Raw genomic sequence first — 18,755 nt, forward strand, 5'->3', positions numbered from 1 at the left:
AGTGGGAGCGCCAGCGACACAGTGGGTGCCATTGTGCCATAAACTTTTCCCCCCAAAGTGGTTTCATGCCTCTGTTTCTGCTGCCTCTGCAGCTATGACCACAACAGGCAACAATAAGACATGAGAGACGCATACAGTTTAATAATACTCAATGATACAGATAGAAACAGCATGTGACAGTTGAGTTTTTGGGCAGATTTTCCTTTTGTGCCGTTTGCTGTGCAGAGTAAGAAAGTGGCAAAGAAACGAGCCAATGAAGCACCGATGAAGACCAAAAAGTATAGCTGTATGTACAAATTCTGCACTAGTTATTGTCTCAACTTGCAAAAATCAACAATGGAGCCATCACTGTAGACCAGTGGGGTTGATGGGATTTGCTTTAAAGGAATTTAAAGGAAATACACCTGGCATTCTTGCAGAGAGTTAGATGAGAAGACATATACCCTTTATGTCTCCATGCTAAATATGAAGCCAGTCTGCTTAGCTCAGAATAAAAACTTGAAGCAGGGGGTATCAGCTAGCGGGGCTCTGTTCAAAGGTGAAAGAAGCGGATGTAGCCACTGCGACACCACCCACTCGTTTATGACCTGCTGTTTTGAAGCCTCGAGTTTGACTTTAAGGGCGTCGCCATTTTGGTTTTTTGGAGCCAGAAGTGATGTTCATTCCACGAAGACTACTCTAAATGGGACCATGATTTATCAAATGAGCATTATGCTGTACTGAAAAAGACTTAAAACTGACGGCCGAGACCATAAACTCACAAAGAAAATGTTTACTGAGTTATGTTTACTGATTATAAATCAAGACACAAGCAGGCTCAGTTTCTTATAGACTTCCATACAATTGGCCCTCTTTTTTGGAGCCAGTGGAGTTGCCCCTGCTGGCCGTAAGAAAGAATGCAGGTTGAGGGCAATTCTGCATTGGCATCACTTTTCAGACCCTGTGAAAGCCCTGTGGCATCAATGTGACAGTTAATGACAATGTAATGATTTGTATAATCTTAAAAATGAGAAATTTATTATTATTCTTATGTCTGTGTTTTTCCCTAAAACACTCAGTACATCACTTTGCTAAATAACCATGTGACACTTTGATTGCTTTGATTAAATATTTTTATTTAAACTCCTATTTCCAAAGTAATATTTGCCACAAAATGACAGCTGTTGTCATATTATATGTAATAATATAAAGCCAGTTTCCCACCTGGGAAGAATCAAAGTATAGTACCATCGTTTTTTTTCTTAGTAGTAGTCATTTCAGTACTACTACACTTACATTTGGAGGGGGGGCTGAATATATATATAAAAAAAAAAAAAAAACCAACATACATGAAAATAAATAATTTAATACAAAGTCTCTAGTTAAACATGCAAATAAAGTGACAAATCAAAGAGACAACTGTAATTATGCACAATAGGACAGGAAGTTTAATGACTTGTCCTAATTTAAGTACTTGCCTTGGGTTACCATCTGGGATAAAATGGAAACGACAAAGACAGGGTAAAGTCAAATAAATGGGCTGGAAGCAACAAAGAAATCACATGAATCAGAGCCACGTGTACCGCTAATATTACCCAGGGACTGAAATTAAGCATTAATTAAACTGTAATTTAATGTGGGTTACTGAAGTGGCCACCAAGCCACACTGGTGGACTCAAATCAAACGGGTGGACTGACTCTCTTTTCATGTCACAAACATTAATCTTTCAGACAAACCCACTGTATTCAGAGAACAGTGTTGGTCAAAATAAAAACTAATTTAAGGGATAATCATACTTAAAACTCAATACCATACAATTATTCGTGTAATGTATGTTGTGTCTTCCAAGACATGTGGCCTGTGTTGAATGGCCAGTAAGTTGGAACTATTTCTTAGCATTCGGTGCAGCTGTAGATGAACGCTCACCAGAGCAGTGGAACCCTTAGGTGCATGTGTTTTAATTGACCTTTTCTTTGTAAGCGAGAAAAAAAAAAACGGTAGGATTATCCATCGCCAGTGTCCTGAGCTCCTCACAATGACAAAATGGTTTACAGAAGAGGTGTAACTTGACATGTGCTGTGGAACCAGGTGAAGCTCCTAAAAGGTTAAATAGGTGTTCCTCACAGGACTGACTGTACATGAGTGGGTGCCACTATGCGAACGGTTAACCAGTACAAATGGAGCTTCACAGTGTAGAAGCAGAGGACTTATTATGGTATGAGGGGGAAAGGGGAGGTTGTGTTGCATAAAAAGGAAGAGACACCATTCTGTACAAGGTCGAGGCACTTTCAAAGCACTGTGCACATACTATAAAGGGCACTGTGCACACACCCGTCCAAACACACACACACGTGCCGTCAGTCTTTTTTCTGTATGACCTGTACTGAGCGGGGGATAAAGACACACGCTGACTGCAGCAGCTGGTGCTTCAGCCAGAGTCCATGCTGAACAGCTCGATGCCATGCGGGCTCCAGTGGAGGCCGACTCCAGAGTTGAAGACCAGGGACCAGACATAGGGGATGAAGAAATCCTCCGGCTGGTCTTCCTCGACATACTTAAACTTGAGCTCCGGAAACTTCTATCCACAGAAAGAGAGAGAGAGCGAGAGATGTTGTTAGGATGCACGAAGGAGGTTGCAATCACAATGTGAAAGCTAAAAGCTATTCGACTGAAATGCATTTTTCACAGCAGACATGTTGACTTGTCATTGCAAGAAAAGCACTTAAATTACTAATAACACTTCTGGTTGCGTTGTAAGGGATTACAGTGTGAACACAGTGTGGGCCAACATCCACAACACCAGGACCCTGAAACTAGAGCAGTTAAATGGAATTCAGCAATAGGTCATTTTATTACCCAGACCTGCGCTTTTCTTACTGTGACGTATCAAATTCTTCAGAGAAAAAGGTGATTTGCCTTGCGTAGCTCAGCCACCTGCACTGCTGCTTCCAGTTACAAAATGGAACCATGTCCAATTTATTTATTTTTTTTACTTCAGTGTTGTGTTTCAGCGCATGGCCATTCACAGCCCACCTAAGTGGCTTTCAATCAAGTGAAAGTCGTGCCTGTTACACATTCTTTTTTCCTTCTCTATTTTAGCAGCAAATGTCGGCATCAGTTTAGTTTTATTCTCCCGTTGGGAAATCAAGTATGCAGTTATGATAAGCCAATCAGTCCACAATCACATCAATTTGACAAAACAATACAAATCAGACAATACAGCAAGATTGTGAGACAGGATTTTACAAAAACTGAAAAATGAACATGGTGACATTTTAACAATTTAATGGCGACCACAGTCCAATGACGGTGCTTTGCGTTGTGGCAAAAGTTGAGCAGGGCTCAACTGGATGATTTAATTATTTATTTTTTAAACGTCTGCACCACTTCATTGAAACTAATGAATGGGCTGCACAGAGATATTGTCAGTCCTAACATGTCCTGAGACATCAGTTCCACCAGGACACTGATTTCAGCTGATGTCAACATCTCAAGCCACATTGGATATTTAGAAAGTGCTGTGACCAAACCTGGTGACATGTTACTCAAATGGACGGAGGTGCTGCTCGACAGGAATTAACCTGCTCAGGCCTCTCGGTAATCACTCTTTGTCAGCTACAGTAGCTCAGTGGCAGGTGTAATTCCATCTGTTTGTGGGGTACAATTGCTTACAGTTGCCTGTGGGACACATATCACTCTGTGGTCCTACCACTGACCTCTTAAAGGGCGGGCTAATGTGCTAACGTCACCTTGTGATCCCAGCAGGCCACTGGATATTGACAGCTACTGTTTGGCGAATAAAGCAGCACGACTATTACTCGTGGCTTGTTCACAAATGACCCAGAGATAAATGAGAAAAGCTCTATTACAGATGGGAGTTGATTTGCCGACCCCTACACACAACAAATGAATACATATGCGTGGAATTTGACAAAGCAATCTGTCAGCCATCGCGACCTCACTGTTCAGACCCTAGAAGTGCAAAGTAACATGATTATTTGGTAATAACCACTAGACCCTTCAAGCTTCAGCTCGTCTTGACATGGCTCGTTAATGGACAAAACACTCACTGAGCTGGATCAAGAAAGGGTATTAAGTTTATTCTGTGTTCATACATATGTGTGTATGTATATTTTTAGGCCAATCTGACATTTTGGGAAACATAGCCCAAATTTAATCGATTGATTTACCGTTTCTTCAATAAAAGGTTCTAAATGCAAATGCAAGTATTTAACACTCGGGCTGCAACTAACGACTATCTTCATCATTACTTAATCCTTTGATTATTGTCTTCAATAATTGTTTTATCTATCAAATATCAGAATATTGTGACAAGTGCCGATAATCATTCCTCACAGCCAAGATAGTCCAAACCCAAAGCTTTTCAGTTTCAACTGATTTAAAACAGAGAAAAGCAGAAAATGTGAGAAGCCAGGATCAGATAATAATTCAGTTGACATTTTTGTTTGAAAAGTGACTAAAACAATTATGCAACTAATCAATGCAGCTCTATTCGACACAATCTCCTTTTTTTTTAATACAAGATATTGAGTGCTTCTCTGAAGTCGTGTCTACAGGAAATACTGGAAGTCTTTTTCCAAAGCTGCTGGAAGCCACACACAAACCCACCTAACAGCAGGTTGGTAGCCGAGGAACAGCATCAATAATACAGGGGTACCTCATTATATCCTCCTGTCTACACATGCATGTACAGTATATGCACACACGCAGCCAGTAATCAGTCTGCGGTGAAAGACAGATGCAGAAGGCCTTTATGTGACGGTCCCAGTCCGGTCTATTGAGTCCCGACTGGCTCTATTCACTGCCACACTATCGGTATCATAATGACACAGACAGGGGGGCTTCGGGGTCACAGGCCATATGCCAGGCTAGTGAGGCTAGACAGCACACACCACCGCCATTGTGATGGCCAGACACAATGCAGGAGTTGCGTTATTTGGCTGGTATTTGTGTGTAGGTGACTGTCTCATAGACGAGCTTACCAACTCATCAAATGTTTATATGACACTGATGGTGACAGTTATTCAACCCAGACTCACATTCTTTCCTCAACAATGAGAATATAGTATAGTTTTCATTTAAGGATGGAAATTATTTTGTTTTTCATTGGGAGCTCTGTTGACTCATAACCACAAACAAACCGAAACAGGAGGCAGTTGAGCTGATAAATGTCCTGCCATAATCATCCTGAGAAATGAAACCTAACCCGTTATGCAAATGATGTCATTTAGACACATTAAGCATTAATCAACAAATACTGCTATGTAAACACAAATGCAAACACAAGTGTGGTATTAACATCACTTCTTTCTGAAAACATTAAGGAATTTAAAGTTTCTCTCATTTATTTGCAAATTTCTGGAACAACGCTCCAAAAACTAATCAGATCATCAATATGAGGAACAAATGCTGTAAGCCCTAAATGTCATGTAGTGTTTTGTTACCGTTTTCATGAGAACAGATCTATAGAAATACATAAGGCACAGTAGCTAAATAATGTTGCATATTAAAGGTTTGTGAAAGGACACCAAAAGGATAATATTTCAGTTTATATGCTCAATCAAACCATGACGGAATACGAGGAGCACTTCATCGTGACCTCTGAGTGCAGCATTCAGCTTACAGGAAAAAAGACACAAATCAGAACTGAATAACCACAAATGGTCTTCTCAGCCACTACTGCGTATATTTTAAAGCTTTGTGCCTTTGTAAATATAGCTGCTAGTGGCCTAACATCAGCAATAAAGGCCGAGAATTCCTTTCAACACCTGCATTATCCAACATTTGCTCTTAAAACCAAGCAGGCTCTTCTTTCAGGCTTGTGTGGTTTATTGTGCCATAGAAAGGTTATTGTTGGGAGATAAAGAAACAACTTGATACACATTACTTCCAGCTCCAACATCTAAAACAACCAAATTGATGAATTAAAAAAAAAAAAAAAAAAAGTATCACAAGGTTCTGGTCTGCTGGCCAACTTCTCACCAAATTCTAAGCATGCAAGTGAATGAGCGCGTTTCCTAAGATGCCGCACTATTCCTTTAATGGTAAAAGCTGTTAAGTGTGTGTGTAAAGCAGGCAGCACATAATCTCATAAACTGTCATAAGACTGAAAAGTGAAAATGATGCACTAAAACAAAAATCATATATCCAAATGAAACAAGTGCCTGCTGGAGAAGAAATGAAGAAGTCCCCCATGTACAGCTGACCATTTCCACTAGACACTGATCACAAAATGAGAAAAGAGAAAAATTATCCTTGAATCAAATGGCCATCATTTTTCCTCCTACTTCTATATTGGACAGAACCACTGAGGGATTTGGTGCTGCGGGAAGTCTTGGATATCACTATGTGCCTCACAGCAATATGTCCCCTCTATGGTTCAGTGCTTTCTGGGAAAAATCTCTGGACTACCACATCCCATTCCTAATATCACCCATGTCCTTTATTCTGCCTATGCTGTGGCTTCCTCTCTGTATACGTCTCCTCTGGCTCTCTGTTGCCTTCCCTCCCTCCTCCCCTCCTCTGTTTTGTTCTCAGTCTGGCAGCTGTCTGGGCCCACTTGGCCCAGGCTGATATCAGTTAGTTATAGGTCCTGGCGGGTCAGGCCCTCGCCCCTGAACACAGACTGACTGGCTGGCCTCATATCTTCACTCAGGACTCTGTGTTCCCTTCCCTCCTCTGCACGCTGCTGTGCTGTCAGAGCTCAGCCAGACAGAGAAGAATGTGGCCGAGGAGCAAATAAAACACACACACACACAAACGCACGCACGCACACACACACACGCAGGTTCATGATGATCAAATTCATGGTCTTTATGTACAAATTCTGTAATTTAAAATATTTTGTCAGTGCTTACAATATTCATTCACTTGAAATAACAGCCAGCAGTCATTTCAGACCATGTTTCACACAGTGGTGATTAAGAAAATGCATCCTAATATTTTCAGATAGTTAAAGTCCATTGTCTTCATTTCCAGTCCACATTTGCAGTTTTATTGAAGTGGTCACTGGGTTTTTTTTTTTAAAATGCCAATTTAAAGTAATGGTGTGGATAAATATCATGTGAAAATGTCTAACATCAGCAGGTTCCAGCTTCACAAACGTGAGGATATGTTGCTCTTCTCCGTTTTCTATCAATGTAAATTGATCTACTGGTTTACCATTTTGATCCGGACTGAAATATTTCTTCAAATACTTGACGGATTACCATCAAATTTTGTACAGATTTGTGACACCCTGACGATGAATCCCAATGACTTTGCTGATCCCCTGACTTTTTCCTCTAGCACCATCATGAGGCTAACATTTGGATGGATTGTCATGGGCTTTGGTACATGTATTCATGTATTCAGTATCTTTGGTGATTTACTGACTTTTCCTCTAGTGCCCCCATCTAGTCAAAATTTCTATTTGTTAATACTTTTTGGTTCATTACCAAATGCTTTCAAAACTAATTACGTTCCCATAAGCCTCTGCTAGACTTTGTGTTTAGTGCTATTAGCAAATGTTAGCGTGCTAATGTGCTTAACTACACATTATACCTTAACATATTAGCATTACCATTTTGAGCCTGTTAGTATGCTGACATTAGCATTGAGCTCAAAGCATCACTGTGTCTAAAGTACAGCTTCACAGGGCTGTTGGCATGGCTGTAGACTCTTAGTCGTGTCACACTTTTCTTTATTTGGTTAATTTATGAAATGTTAATGCAACAATATACACTGATAGAACTGACAGGAGCTTGTTTTTGGTTAAGGGAGCTACAAGGCATGAGAAACTAGAATAGTGTTAGAATAATTTCTACAGTAACCTCACAGCAACCCTGTTATTCTTCTTTGTGTCAGATGTTTGCTGAACGCAGGTCTGAGGATGAGTTGTGAAGACAAGTCGGTACTACACACCCATCGACACCATCTCAAACTGTAGTGTAAAAAGACAAGTGTTGTGCTAAAAGAAATTAAGTTTGCACGCTGCGATATTGATTTAAACACTGGAACTATTGGCATAATGGAGAATCACTGGAACAGCTACATATATGCTGGAGGATGATGTTGATTGTAGTTTTAGTGATTATTCTGACTAAGACTTATATTCTTCACCATGGTTTGAATACATATACTCCTCACTATGATTTTACATGTACTCATCACTGGATTGAAGTATAACTGTGTGTATCCCTCACTCATTGACCCTCACTGTACCACATGTCTGCTTTATGCACAATAAGTGCACTTATATTAAAACACTATGATTTTTTAAAAAGGCAACAGAAGGGAGCTAAGAAATAAGGGTGTAATAAGAAGAGAGATCTTAGAATAACAAATAAGAATAAGGTAAGTTTAGAAGATATTGGTGTAAAGCTTATACGACATGGCATATAAAAAAAAAGGAAACATGCTCGTGCCAGTGCAGGTGACTGGAAAGTCCCTCCAATTCCAACTTTAAGGACTACATCATTTAGGCCCTACACCTGACCAATGAACATAATGGTGTAATGTTACAATACAACTTGATTGGTCATTTTAATGCTGTGATGAAAGGAAAACAGGTGGAGCCCCATGGGAATATAAGCTGATGTACTGCCTGGGAGAGCTCAGAACTCTCTGACTGTATGTACTGTGCAGATAGATTGTTCTCCCTTTGCTGCCGGCATTAAAGGATCGGTTGCTGCTCTGAACTCTGACTCCTGAAGACTGTTTGAGTCTAAACAGCTGAGATTAATTTTCCTGATTATTTTTGACTCAAGTTCTGATCTATTTGCCAAAGTTTTCTCGACCCATTGCGCATTGATCAGACAACTATAAATCTGGCCTAGTGGCTTAGAACCCTGGTTCTTTGTCACGTCAAAACGCAGCTTCTTCTTAAGTCAATCCATTGGTCTGTGTTGTCAACGTGTGAGAGAGTAGTGGTGACCAGCCATTAGACCCAGGTACTGAGCAACAGCTGGTAAGCCCCCCCTACTTCCTTCAGCCCGTCCTGAGGAGCCAGAGAGTCTGTAGGCTATCGCAGCTCAATAAGGCCGATTTCAGCTGGTCTGGCTAAACAACACATTCCACAGGCACTGCCCATGAGAGCCACTCAGCCTCACACACCCTAAAAACAACACACACATACACAAAGAATAAGAGAGAGAGACGGTTGAGTGACGAGGCACTGAGGGTCGTCCCTGGGGTATTTACCACCTTCTTTTAACCCTTTATTTCAGTTGGGGCCTAATTTGCATGTCCACGTCTTTGTGTAAATCCTTTTAAGTCCTTAAAGTAAACAGGCTTTTTGTAGTCTTGTGTCTACATTGTTCCCCTCACCTAAAACAACATGGGTTGGTTTTACAAGGAAAATCTAAACAAAATTATTTACTTTACAACTGTCAACCTCGACCAACAGACGGATTTCAAGGCGGCAAATTTAAGCAGTGTCCACACTAAAGGATAAAAGTTCTATTTAAAAGTGAAAGTGACATGTACTTTTGGGTTCTCTCTTTTCTGTTCACCCTGAAATGCAAAAACAAAAAGAGTTAGGAAAATAGCAACATGTCGTCTTCTTTATTTTTATGTGCACAGCGTGTGTCGTGTGGGACAGACGCAGCTTGGCTACTCTACTTAGGTAATTTGGTCAATGAATGTTTCTATTTTTTCTGGTCTCTGTTGCAAGTAAACCAACAGCCAACATTTTCTTCTTTTGAGTCTTGCTGGATTTACTGGAATGATTTGGGTCATTGTCTTGCTGCATGGCCATATATCCACATCAGCTTCAGCTTCGATTTTTGAACACACGGTCTCACATTTTCCTTAAGAGCCCTCTGAGGCAATACAGAATTCATAGTGGATTCTACAATGATGAGCTGACCAGGCCCTGCTGCACTGAAGCAGCCCCAAACTATGACATTTCCACCCCCATGCTTCATGGTTGGTTCAAATGCCATCTTTGGTTTGTGCATCTTCTGTTACTGTGCCCAAATAATTCAACTTTGGATTCATCTGTCCAAAGGACATCGTTTTAAGAGTCCTGGTCTGTCTAGGTGCTCTTTGGCAAACTTAAGGTTTGCCTTTTTTGACAGCAAACCTCCCATGAAAAGCAAACCTGCAAAGTGTCTCCGATAGCAGATGCATGTACCACAGTTTGTAGGCGTGTTGGACACTTCTTTAAGCATATTGCAGTCTGTTCATGGGCTGTAAATTACTTTCTGGACAGTGGAATGGCTGAATTCTACTTGCTTGGAAATCTATCGAAATCCCTTCCTCAGACTCAGGCTTCGGGGAGCTCTTTTGATCTCGCCATAGTAACACCACTCATTTAGTTTGGTTAGCTCTTGATTATGGAAGTGTGTGAGGTTTAAATAAGGCCGGCTTCACCAAAATCCTGTTCTAATTCTGCTGCCTGCTCCCATCACTCACTTTAAATGTCAAAACAGCCAATGAAAAGGAACAGCGGCTGTCATTAACCTATATTTATGTGATTTTATCACACAAAACTGAAATTATGAAATCATGATTTAGTCAGCCGCGCTGTTTGTCCTACTCAGATGTTGACTGTGATGCGGTTTTGTTGTTTGCTAATTGAAAAGAGAATGAACAGAAAGTGATTCAGCTGTTTTTATGTTTCACTGAGGACAGAGGACTCTGGAAATGCTAATGCTAATCAACACAGCACTTGCAAGTTAATTTAACCAAGTTATTTAACCATTTGTTAACTCATACATGCATTTGCATTTACTTTTGACATACACTGCACTATTATCAAACATGAAAATGACCACAGGATAGAATAACTTCACTAAAGAATGAAATACCCAGCTGAAGAATGTGCATGGCTCAACTTGAGCTCGTTTTTTTTTTTTTTTTTTAGAGCGGAACAAACATCCTTACAGCTCTTTCATGTCAGCTGTCTCCGGGCACACACGACCGTTTGAGATACCAATACTCCTTCTAAGAGCTTTCACTGAGTAATTACCAACTTATCGATGATTCCACACAACATTAATCCAACCTATGGATATTTGTGCTGGGGGATGAATGGCAGAATGAGCTCATAAGATGAAGGAGAGCGAGAGCCAGAGAGACAGCTGTTTGTTTGAGCGATGGTACCATCAAGCGGTGAGGACTTCTCCCTGAGGAGACATTGCCCAGATATTCTCTTTGCTTCATGTCCCCCCTGTGGAGCTGAAAAGCACTCAGATGGTGAGGAGTCAATGTGAGACTCAACAACACCTTTGCACAGAAGCATCGACTGGCACACATGGCTGCACACTCATCGACACGCAGTCACTCTGACACACAAATCCAAGCGGTCTGCAAACACACACACACACAGGCGAGAATGACACACTCTCATGCACCACAGACACACATATTCCAACTACTGCTGATTGCATGAGCTTGTGCTGCAGGTAAACCCTCGCTGAAGGACAAGGCAGGGTTATCCACATGGCTCCATGTGTAATTCTATGGCTCTGTGGTCGATTGCTACATTAACGCTCCAAGGTGCTGAATGAGAGCGAGACAGAGAGAGCACATGGACTCGTGGCCACGCACCATCCCTCTTCCACATCGGCCAGCGAGACAAATGCCTTGCAGCTAGCCGCCAAGTATAGAACATGAAACACATGATGAAACATGCAATTAAGAGCTTCTGTGCTGGTGAGGAGACTGCTGGTTACATATTTCCTCACTGATTAATGGAGGAGCACTGGGAAGGGCGGGGGTTAGCGAACCCGCCAGGAGTGTTGGGAGTGTTGGGTAACGAGGCGCGGTGGCAGATTTATGTCCCCACACCCCCTCCCCCTGATCTTATGTGCCCATGACAAAGTGCCCCCTAGTCCCCCATCCCATCTCCTTGAAATGTCATTACATGTTCGCATGTAGCTGGCCAGAAGAGATGGAATGAAGATGGGCATTAATGCTAATGAGAATTGGGCTTTAGCCTTTTGTCTCGTGTCCCAATGGCTCTTTCCATCTTTCCCTCGCTCCAGTCCGTATCCCTATTGCATACCTTTCCATCTCTCACCTGTCCAGACAAACTAATTCTGTTTTCCTCACCTCCCCAGGACCAATCCGACATACCTTGCAGCCTTTGTAAAACACTTTTTACCCTATACTTGAGCACCTTGATGTCCAATATGTACCACTTCTTTTTTTTTTTTAATCTTACAGCCAGTCTCATATTTCATTATTCCTCGTCTCCATGCTCTCCCATTCCATCTGTTCCCGAACTGTGTGTCACTCTGTGTCTGTGTGTGTGTTTGAGAGAGAGAGAGAGAGAGAGAGAGAGAGAGAGAGAGAGAGAGAGAGAGATTTACCCTCAGTCTGTCGTTGGGCAGGGCCTGGGCTCCTTTCATGATGACCTCCTGAACCCTTTCAACCGACAGGTCACTTCCAGCCTGCTCCAGACGCTGACTGAAGAAGCCGATCACCTAAAGGTCATACGAGAGGAGACAGCCAATCACAATACAGAACTCAAAATACACTTGCTTTAACAGAGATGATATTTTTTGTGCAAACATAATGAATGATTTCTTAGTGAACATTTAAGGAAACATGCTTACATGATTTCTTGCAGACAGTTAGATGAGAAGATCGATACTATGCCCCTCATATCTGTCAGTTCAATATGAGGCTATAGCCATTTATACATATTAAAATTAATACATTAAAATTATTTTTTCTTATTAATCTTATTTTATATTTGAACAATAAAGTGTTGTGAAATATGACAATAACAGTAAATATATCTTTACTTATCAACAAATGTTTAGTTGTGTTCAGTTTTCGTGTAACAAAAAAAAGACTATAGGCTGATACAGTGTTATCATATTGCACCTATTCACAGGTATTAATATTAGTATTGGCCTCAAAAATCCAGTGTTGGTCGTCAGGCTCTAGTCTTAATCTTTCATCATTAAATCCTGTTCCCTTTCCTAAATACACAGGATCTCATGTTGTCTTGATCTCACTGAAGTTTGATATCACCTCCCAGTTCTGGCATGAAGCTCTTTGACTCTTCTAATCCCACTGTTTGGAGCTGTCACACTGATACTGCAGCAGCCACACCCTATGATGACACTGGGTGCAATATGGAGACAAAGTGGTATCATGCTACATACTGAGGGCCTCATATAGCAAGCTGCTTTAACATTTCATCAAACCACACTCCTATCTGTAATTGCATTTTAGATATCCATGATAGCATTTTGCCTGTGCAAAATCTCACTAGTCAGAATTATAATTAAAGATATCCATAATAACATTTTCATTAGGAGAAATTGTATTTTAAGATATCTACATCTTTGATTGTACTAGTCAAAATAAATTCAAGACATCTTTAAATCCTGTGTGTGTAGGTGCCATCGTGTGTAATAGCTAGACTGGATACCAGCAATAGAATTCTTGCTGGGAAAAACTCCTATTTGAAAATCTACAAACAATTTGTTACTAGTCATCACAGAAATGAGCCATTTTTGGATTTATTATTATCTCTGTGGAGATCCAGAGTTGCACTTTTACTAGTAAAATACATTTGTGGCTATCTGCAACTGCATTGTTTCTAGTCATGATTGTAATTGTAGATATCTGAAATGTCATTTTTACAAGTCATAATGCCAAAATATATCCCCAATTACATTTTTATTAGGTACAATGTTTTTTCATTTTGGAAAGATGAAATTATAATTATGGCTAGTAACAAATGGACTGTAGATATCTAAAATGAAAGTTTTTCCTCGGAAGAATTCTATTGCCAATAACCACAACGTTCACTCTGGATATCAGAAATGATGTTGTGGATATCTGAAACTGAAAGCTTAACAGGCATGAATGGGAAATGTGACATCACTATACCAAGGAAGCTAGCTTGTTTTGATCTAATCTGAGACTACATTTATCAGCATCTGCACTGACAGCCAACAAAAAGTTTTCCTAGCAACAGTAAGTTGCTTTGAAAATGTGTCTGAAGTACCCTGGGATACGTAGCAACATATACTATAATTTATATGCTAATCCTACAATACTGAATGAGAATATTTGGAAATAAGTGGGGAAAAGTAGAGGACATTGCTATAAAACTGCATGGATTCTGCTTTTAGAGAGTGGAAATTCAAAATTCTATGAACATAGGCTCTGCTAATATGCCTGTAGGCTACATACTCAGAAAATACATACATACATACAGTATTTCAGATTACAAATTCAGCATAGGGTTTGAGCAAGTTTCATCTAATTTAAAATAAGCACTTCAATCGAGCTCAAATTATCTGATGCCCTCTGGCTTTAAGCCCAAACAAGAGATCAAGGAAACTGCATTTCCACTACTGTGCTAGGTTCTTCCCTGGAGAGATGTTTGATATTTGATAATTAAAAGGACTCTAGGTATTACCAATTCTTTTTAATGCTCTTTTTTGTCAAACCAACAGTGAGAAATGTATTTACAGGCAATGTTTTCCCTGCTCATGATCTGTGGTTGCTTTACAGAATTCAAACACACAAGAGCCTGCATGAGCAGTGTGTGTGTGTGTGTGTGTGTGTGTGTGTGTGTGTGTGTGTCTCCATCTATCTAATACTAATCTCTTCATTAACTCAGAAAGCCTCCCATATGGGGTTAATTTAGAGGAGCAAAAAAGCAACCCCTCATACTGAATCTTATGCTCACACACACGGATTTGCCAGCACAGGAAAGGCTGTGGAGAATAGCCTTAGGGAGACTGACTTAACTGAGGGATTCTAGATAGCATGCTCCCCTCATACGTATGGATAACACCAAAGCCCATGGCCATGTATGCAGCAACCCCCATCCCTCACACATACACGCTTATATACACCAAAGCTTCCTTTCCTCCTTTATATGACAAACACAGCTATGAATGACAGCTTTCTCTCGCTCTGTTCCTTACTCCCCCATACACCAAACACTCTCAATGAATATTTGACACAGAGCCTCTTGACACAAGGGGACTGATTAATTCATCAATAATACTTAGGCTCACAGAGCTCTCAGCATGCCGTACAGTCCGACTTCACACTATGTTAACGATGCAGTTCACAGATGTTCCAGCACTGCCTGGCTTTCTGAAACTTTCCTTGAAGGAGAGTACATTCAGGGAAAATCCCTGTAACCTTGATCTATGGAATAATTACCACATATCAGCCAACACCATGAGCTAAAGCTCTCCCAGGGTCAAGCTTCTCCTAATTCACATCTGATATTTGGATGAACATTGGTGGAAAAAAGCCAACTGACCGTGTCCAGGTTCTGCATGATGTCCTGGAAGGATGGGTGTGTTCTGAACTGCTCAAAAAGCTCCCTCTTGTAGAGCAGCGCATATACAAGGTTGGGGTTGTGGTGAAGAGAGTTGCACAGGCAAGAGTTGATGATTTCCAGCATCATGCGGATCACCTCTTCAATCACATTCAGGTCCTGGGCCTGGGGGAGAGGGAGGATGTAAAGGTTAATTGGTTTCCCACTAGACTGGTTTCACTTATAACTGTGTTTTTAAATGATTGCTTCCTGATAGGTTTATCAGCAGGGGGGAACAGAGAGGTGGAAGAGGTGGCAGAGGGAGGAAGAGAAGGATGAAAGGAAGGAAGGAGGAATGAAAGCTGCCAGCCAAGGTCTTAGTGAGGGACAGATAGTTGACCTTGTAAGCCGCAAATCACAGATCAAACGTACTGTGACATGACATGTCACAGTATGTTTCCTCTCAGGGCAAAGACAACTGTTGCTAGTGACAGGTGACAGTATGGGAAGAGAGGAGTGCGGGACCGATGGAGACAAAGTCGAAGAGGGTAGAGTGGTTGACGTGACGTGGACGTCAAGTTCTTCACGATAAGTGGGCTTGTCACAAGTCAAGCCATTTAGTTCATGAATACAGGCATCAAGCAGAGAAAACAATAAACCACAAGGCTGTAAAAGGCAGGAACATGTACGTATGAGTGTGATGCAGTTGTGCGAGCTCAAGCTACCACCACCAGCGGCTTAGTTTAGCACAACAATTGGAAACAGGAAGCCTGGCTCTATACAAAGGTAACAAATCAACCTACCATCACATCTAGCAACTGAGTCATTGAGGAACTAAAGAAAGAAGTTCTGAGTCTTAAATGAAACTGAACATGCTACAACAGAAGGTTTTTGGGGACTTTGTTTGTGCCTCTGTGTGTATCCCACATATATTGTTCACTAGCAATGCTTGTTGTAGTTTTAGTAAATCATGAGATGGGTCAATCATTCACATTCCATTCAACGACAGTTCCTGTTTTCACCTGTTTGGAAATCATTTCAGCACCCAGAGAGAGCCAAATCGACAAATTCCAACAGTGAGAACGTTTTCTGTGCGGTATTGTAGTAAGGTGTACAGGTCTTTATAGACCTGGTGACCTGATTCCAAAGGAACGAAACACGCAGTCCAAAGAGGCCTGAAGGCAAACAGATTCAATCAAAAATGTCGTCTCAAACAGAAGAAGAATGCCAAAACCACAGAAGACGACGCCTTCCGTCTGGCATCAGGAAAAAAAATCTTCTCTTGTGATAACTATGGTGAACCACGATCATCAGCTCAGATTGAGTCCATTTGGATCCCCTCCAGTATTAGATATATTAATGCACATATCTGAGACCTGCAGCAGCATAACAGGACAATATACATGACCCGATTTGACTGAATATCATTAAGAACTCTAGTCAGGTCCCATTTACTGGGAACGGAGTACACCTGTGAAGACCTCTGGATCGATGGATGTCTGATGGATGTCCTCTTCTAAGAAGTCCATGAAGTTAAACTGAAGAGTAGTCTGGAGATTAGACTAAGATACCAGTTTATTAGGTACACCTGCACAATCTAGAACAATCCAATACAGCCTGTCGATAAATCCTGCATTTACGAAGCTCAAAAAGTTTGATTTTGTGGGCACGGTTAGCTTGTTGGTGCTACAAAACCTTAAACCTTTGTACTACCAATTGTACCTCTTAAAATGGTTAAGCTATAGCCCTATATTACCACTTTAAGGAGTTCTGGTAATTCAAAGAAAATCACTCTGCCAAGTAAATTTAAGCAGCAAGGTATTCTAAAATCTTATCACATCATCTGCTCTATTTGGGGAACTTGCGGTTTAAGAAAAGAGATTCTATCATGCATTGCTCTTTAGTTACTGTGCTCACAACAATGTGTCAACAGACAAAATAGACAGACAGACGCCACTGTGACGAGATAACGTCCCACATGGCACGTTCCATGGTGGCACAGAAAGGAAATGGCAGAGAGACTGTGGGAAAATGAATAATCTTTAAACAGATAAAAACCAGGCAGCAATGAATTGGCAAATAGAGCTCAAGAGATGTCGTCTGATTTCCCAGGGTGTGACAGCTCTGCAAAATCTATCATGTACTGATGGTATTATAGATAAGATCTTTGGATGATGCTGTCAGTTTCTACACCAATCCAAAACTCAAAAACAATGAATAGTGTGATGCTTTATCTCAATAAAAGCAAACTGCTATAAGAAAAATAATACATACTAATGGTTAGTATGTACTATTTTTTCTTATACCCTTTTTTCTTAAAATAGTACAGCTATATTGGGCGGAACAGAGCGAAAAGACCATCAGCTTAGAGGAGGCTGAGACAAAAATTCAGACTAAGAGAATGCAGGAGTCAAGAACGTACAAAGTAGCTTAGCTTAATGCGATGGTGGACTAATGAAATAAGTCCAGTGGTAGAATGACCACCACTGTAACACACAAGGCAAAAATTCCGTTTCAGTGCTGATCCTGGGCCTGGATGATTAGCAGGAACGGCATGACCGAGTCACACTGAAAAGCTCTATGCCTGTGAGAAAATCTGATATTAATATATAGACCAAAATCCTCTCTTTTCCATAAGCACATGACACACACCAACAGTTTTAAAAGAATGCCTTTAACTATTTTATGAAAGAATGAAGACCAAGATATGTGGTGAGCAGGACACTTGAAAGTGGGACAAACTAGTCTTGTAAGGGCTTCAGTGTTTCTAAGTGACCTCAAACATACTCTTTACATTTCAGTATGCAGGCCCTAGTATCAAACATGTCTCTAGTAAGCTAATATATCTAATCCATACAGGAAAAATAAACCAATACAAGTACTACAAATGGTAATCACTTCACTAAAAATATGGAGATCCTCTCATTCTCATTACATTATTGATGTCCACAATTGGTGATCATCAACAAGCTTTTTCCACAGCAGACATTTACACTTGCAGGAAAAGCACAGGTGTTACTAGTAACATTAACAATGGCTCTGTTCTATGAAAGTGTTCCAATAAGCGATGACAGTATGACAGCCTGCACAATATCAGGGTCCTGAAACTGAAGCAGCTAAATGGAATTCAGCCATTATGCATTTCATTATTTCCACCTGTGCTTTTCCTACTGTGACATGTCAAAATGTCTTCTGTGAAAAGTGCGACTTCAAGGCCGGTGCACAGCTTTCCTGCAGTCAACTTACATACAGACAACAGCTGTTCAGCTACTACAAAAATGCAGACTGTGCGCTATTCAATCCTGATGTGACAGCAGCGCCGAAAGGGACGGAATAACAATCATGAACAGGGACATTTAAAAGATAATACTGGAACAAGACAACAAGAAAAACACAACTCGATGACTACATCACTGGAACAATTGTAAGCTTGTGAAAAAAAGAAATAACTTCTTTAAAAGCTTAATTAACCAGTTCAAACAGTTTGCCCCAGACCATTAATTGCCATCTTTGCTTTATAGGAAACTT

The 18,755-nt window shown here is 40.7% G+C and overlaps 1 protein-coding gene across 1 annotated transcript in view; it reads right to left on the reverse strand.

Moving 5' to 3' along the window:
• Nucleotides 1–1,103: 1,103 nt before the first annotated feature.
• The window catches only part of dym (dymeclin), a 50,788-nt gene continuing 33,136 nt past the window's right edge, over nucleotides 1,104–18,755 (reverse strand). Inside the window, exons 15-17 of the mRNA XM_070850090.1 lie at nucleotides 15,231–15,413; nucleotides 12,298–12,411; nucleotides 1,104–2,558 (exon numbers count right to left, since the gene is read on the reverse strand). Coding sequence (XP_070706191.1) covers nucleotides 2,409–2,558; nucleotides 12,298–12,411; nucleotides 15,231–15,413 — 447 coding nt within the window. The 3' untranslated portion in view covers nucleotides 1,104–2,408. The remainder of the gene's footprint in view (nucleotides 2,559–12,297; nucleotides 12,412–15,230; nucleotides 15,414–18,755) is intronic.

This window comes from Pempheris klunzingeri, chromosome 19 (genome assembly GCF_042242105.1).
Source record: "Pempheris klunzingeri isolate RE-2024b chromosome 19, fPemKlu1.hap1, whole genome shotgun sequence".
NCBI classification, from domain to species: domain Eukaryota; kingdom Metazoa; phylum Chordata; class Actinopteri; order Acropomatiformes; family Pempheridae; genus Pempheris; species Pempheris klunzingeri.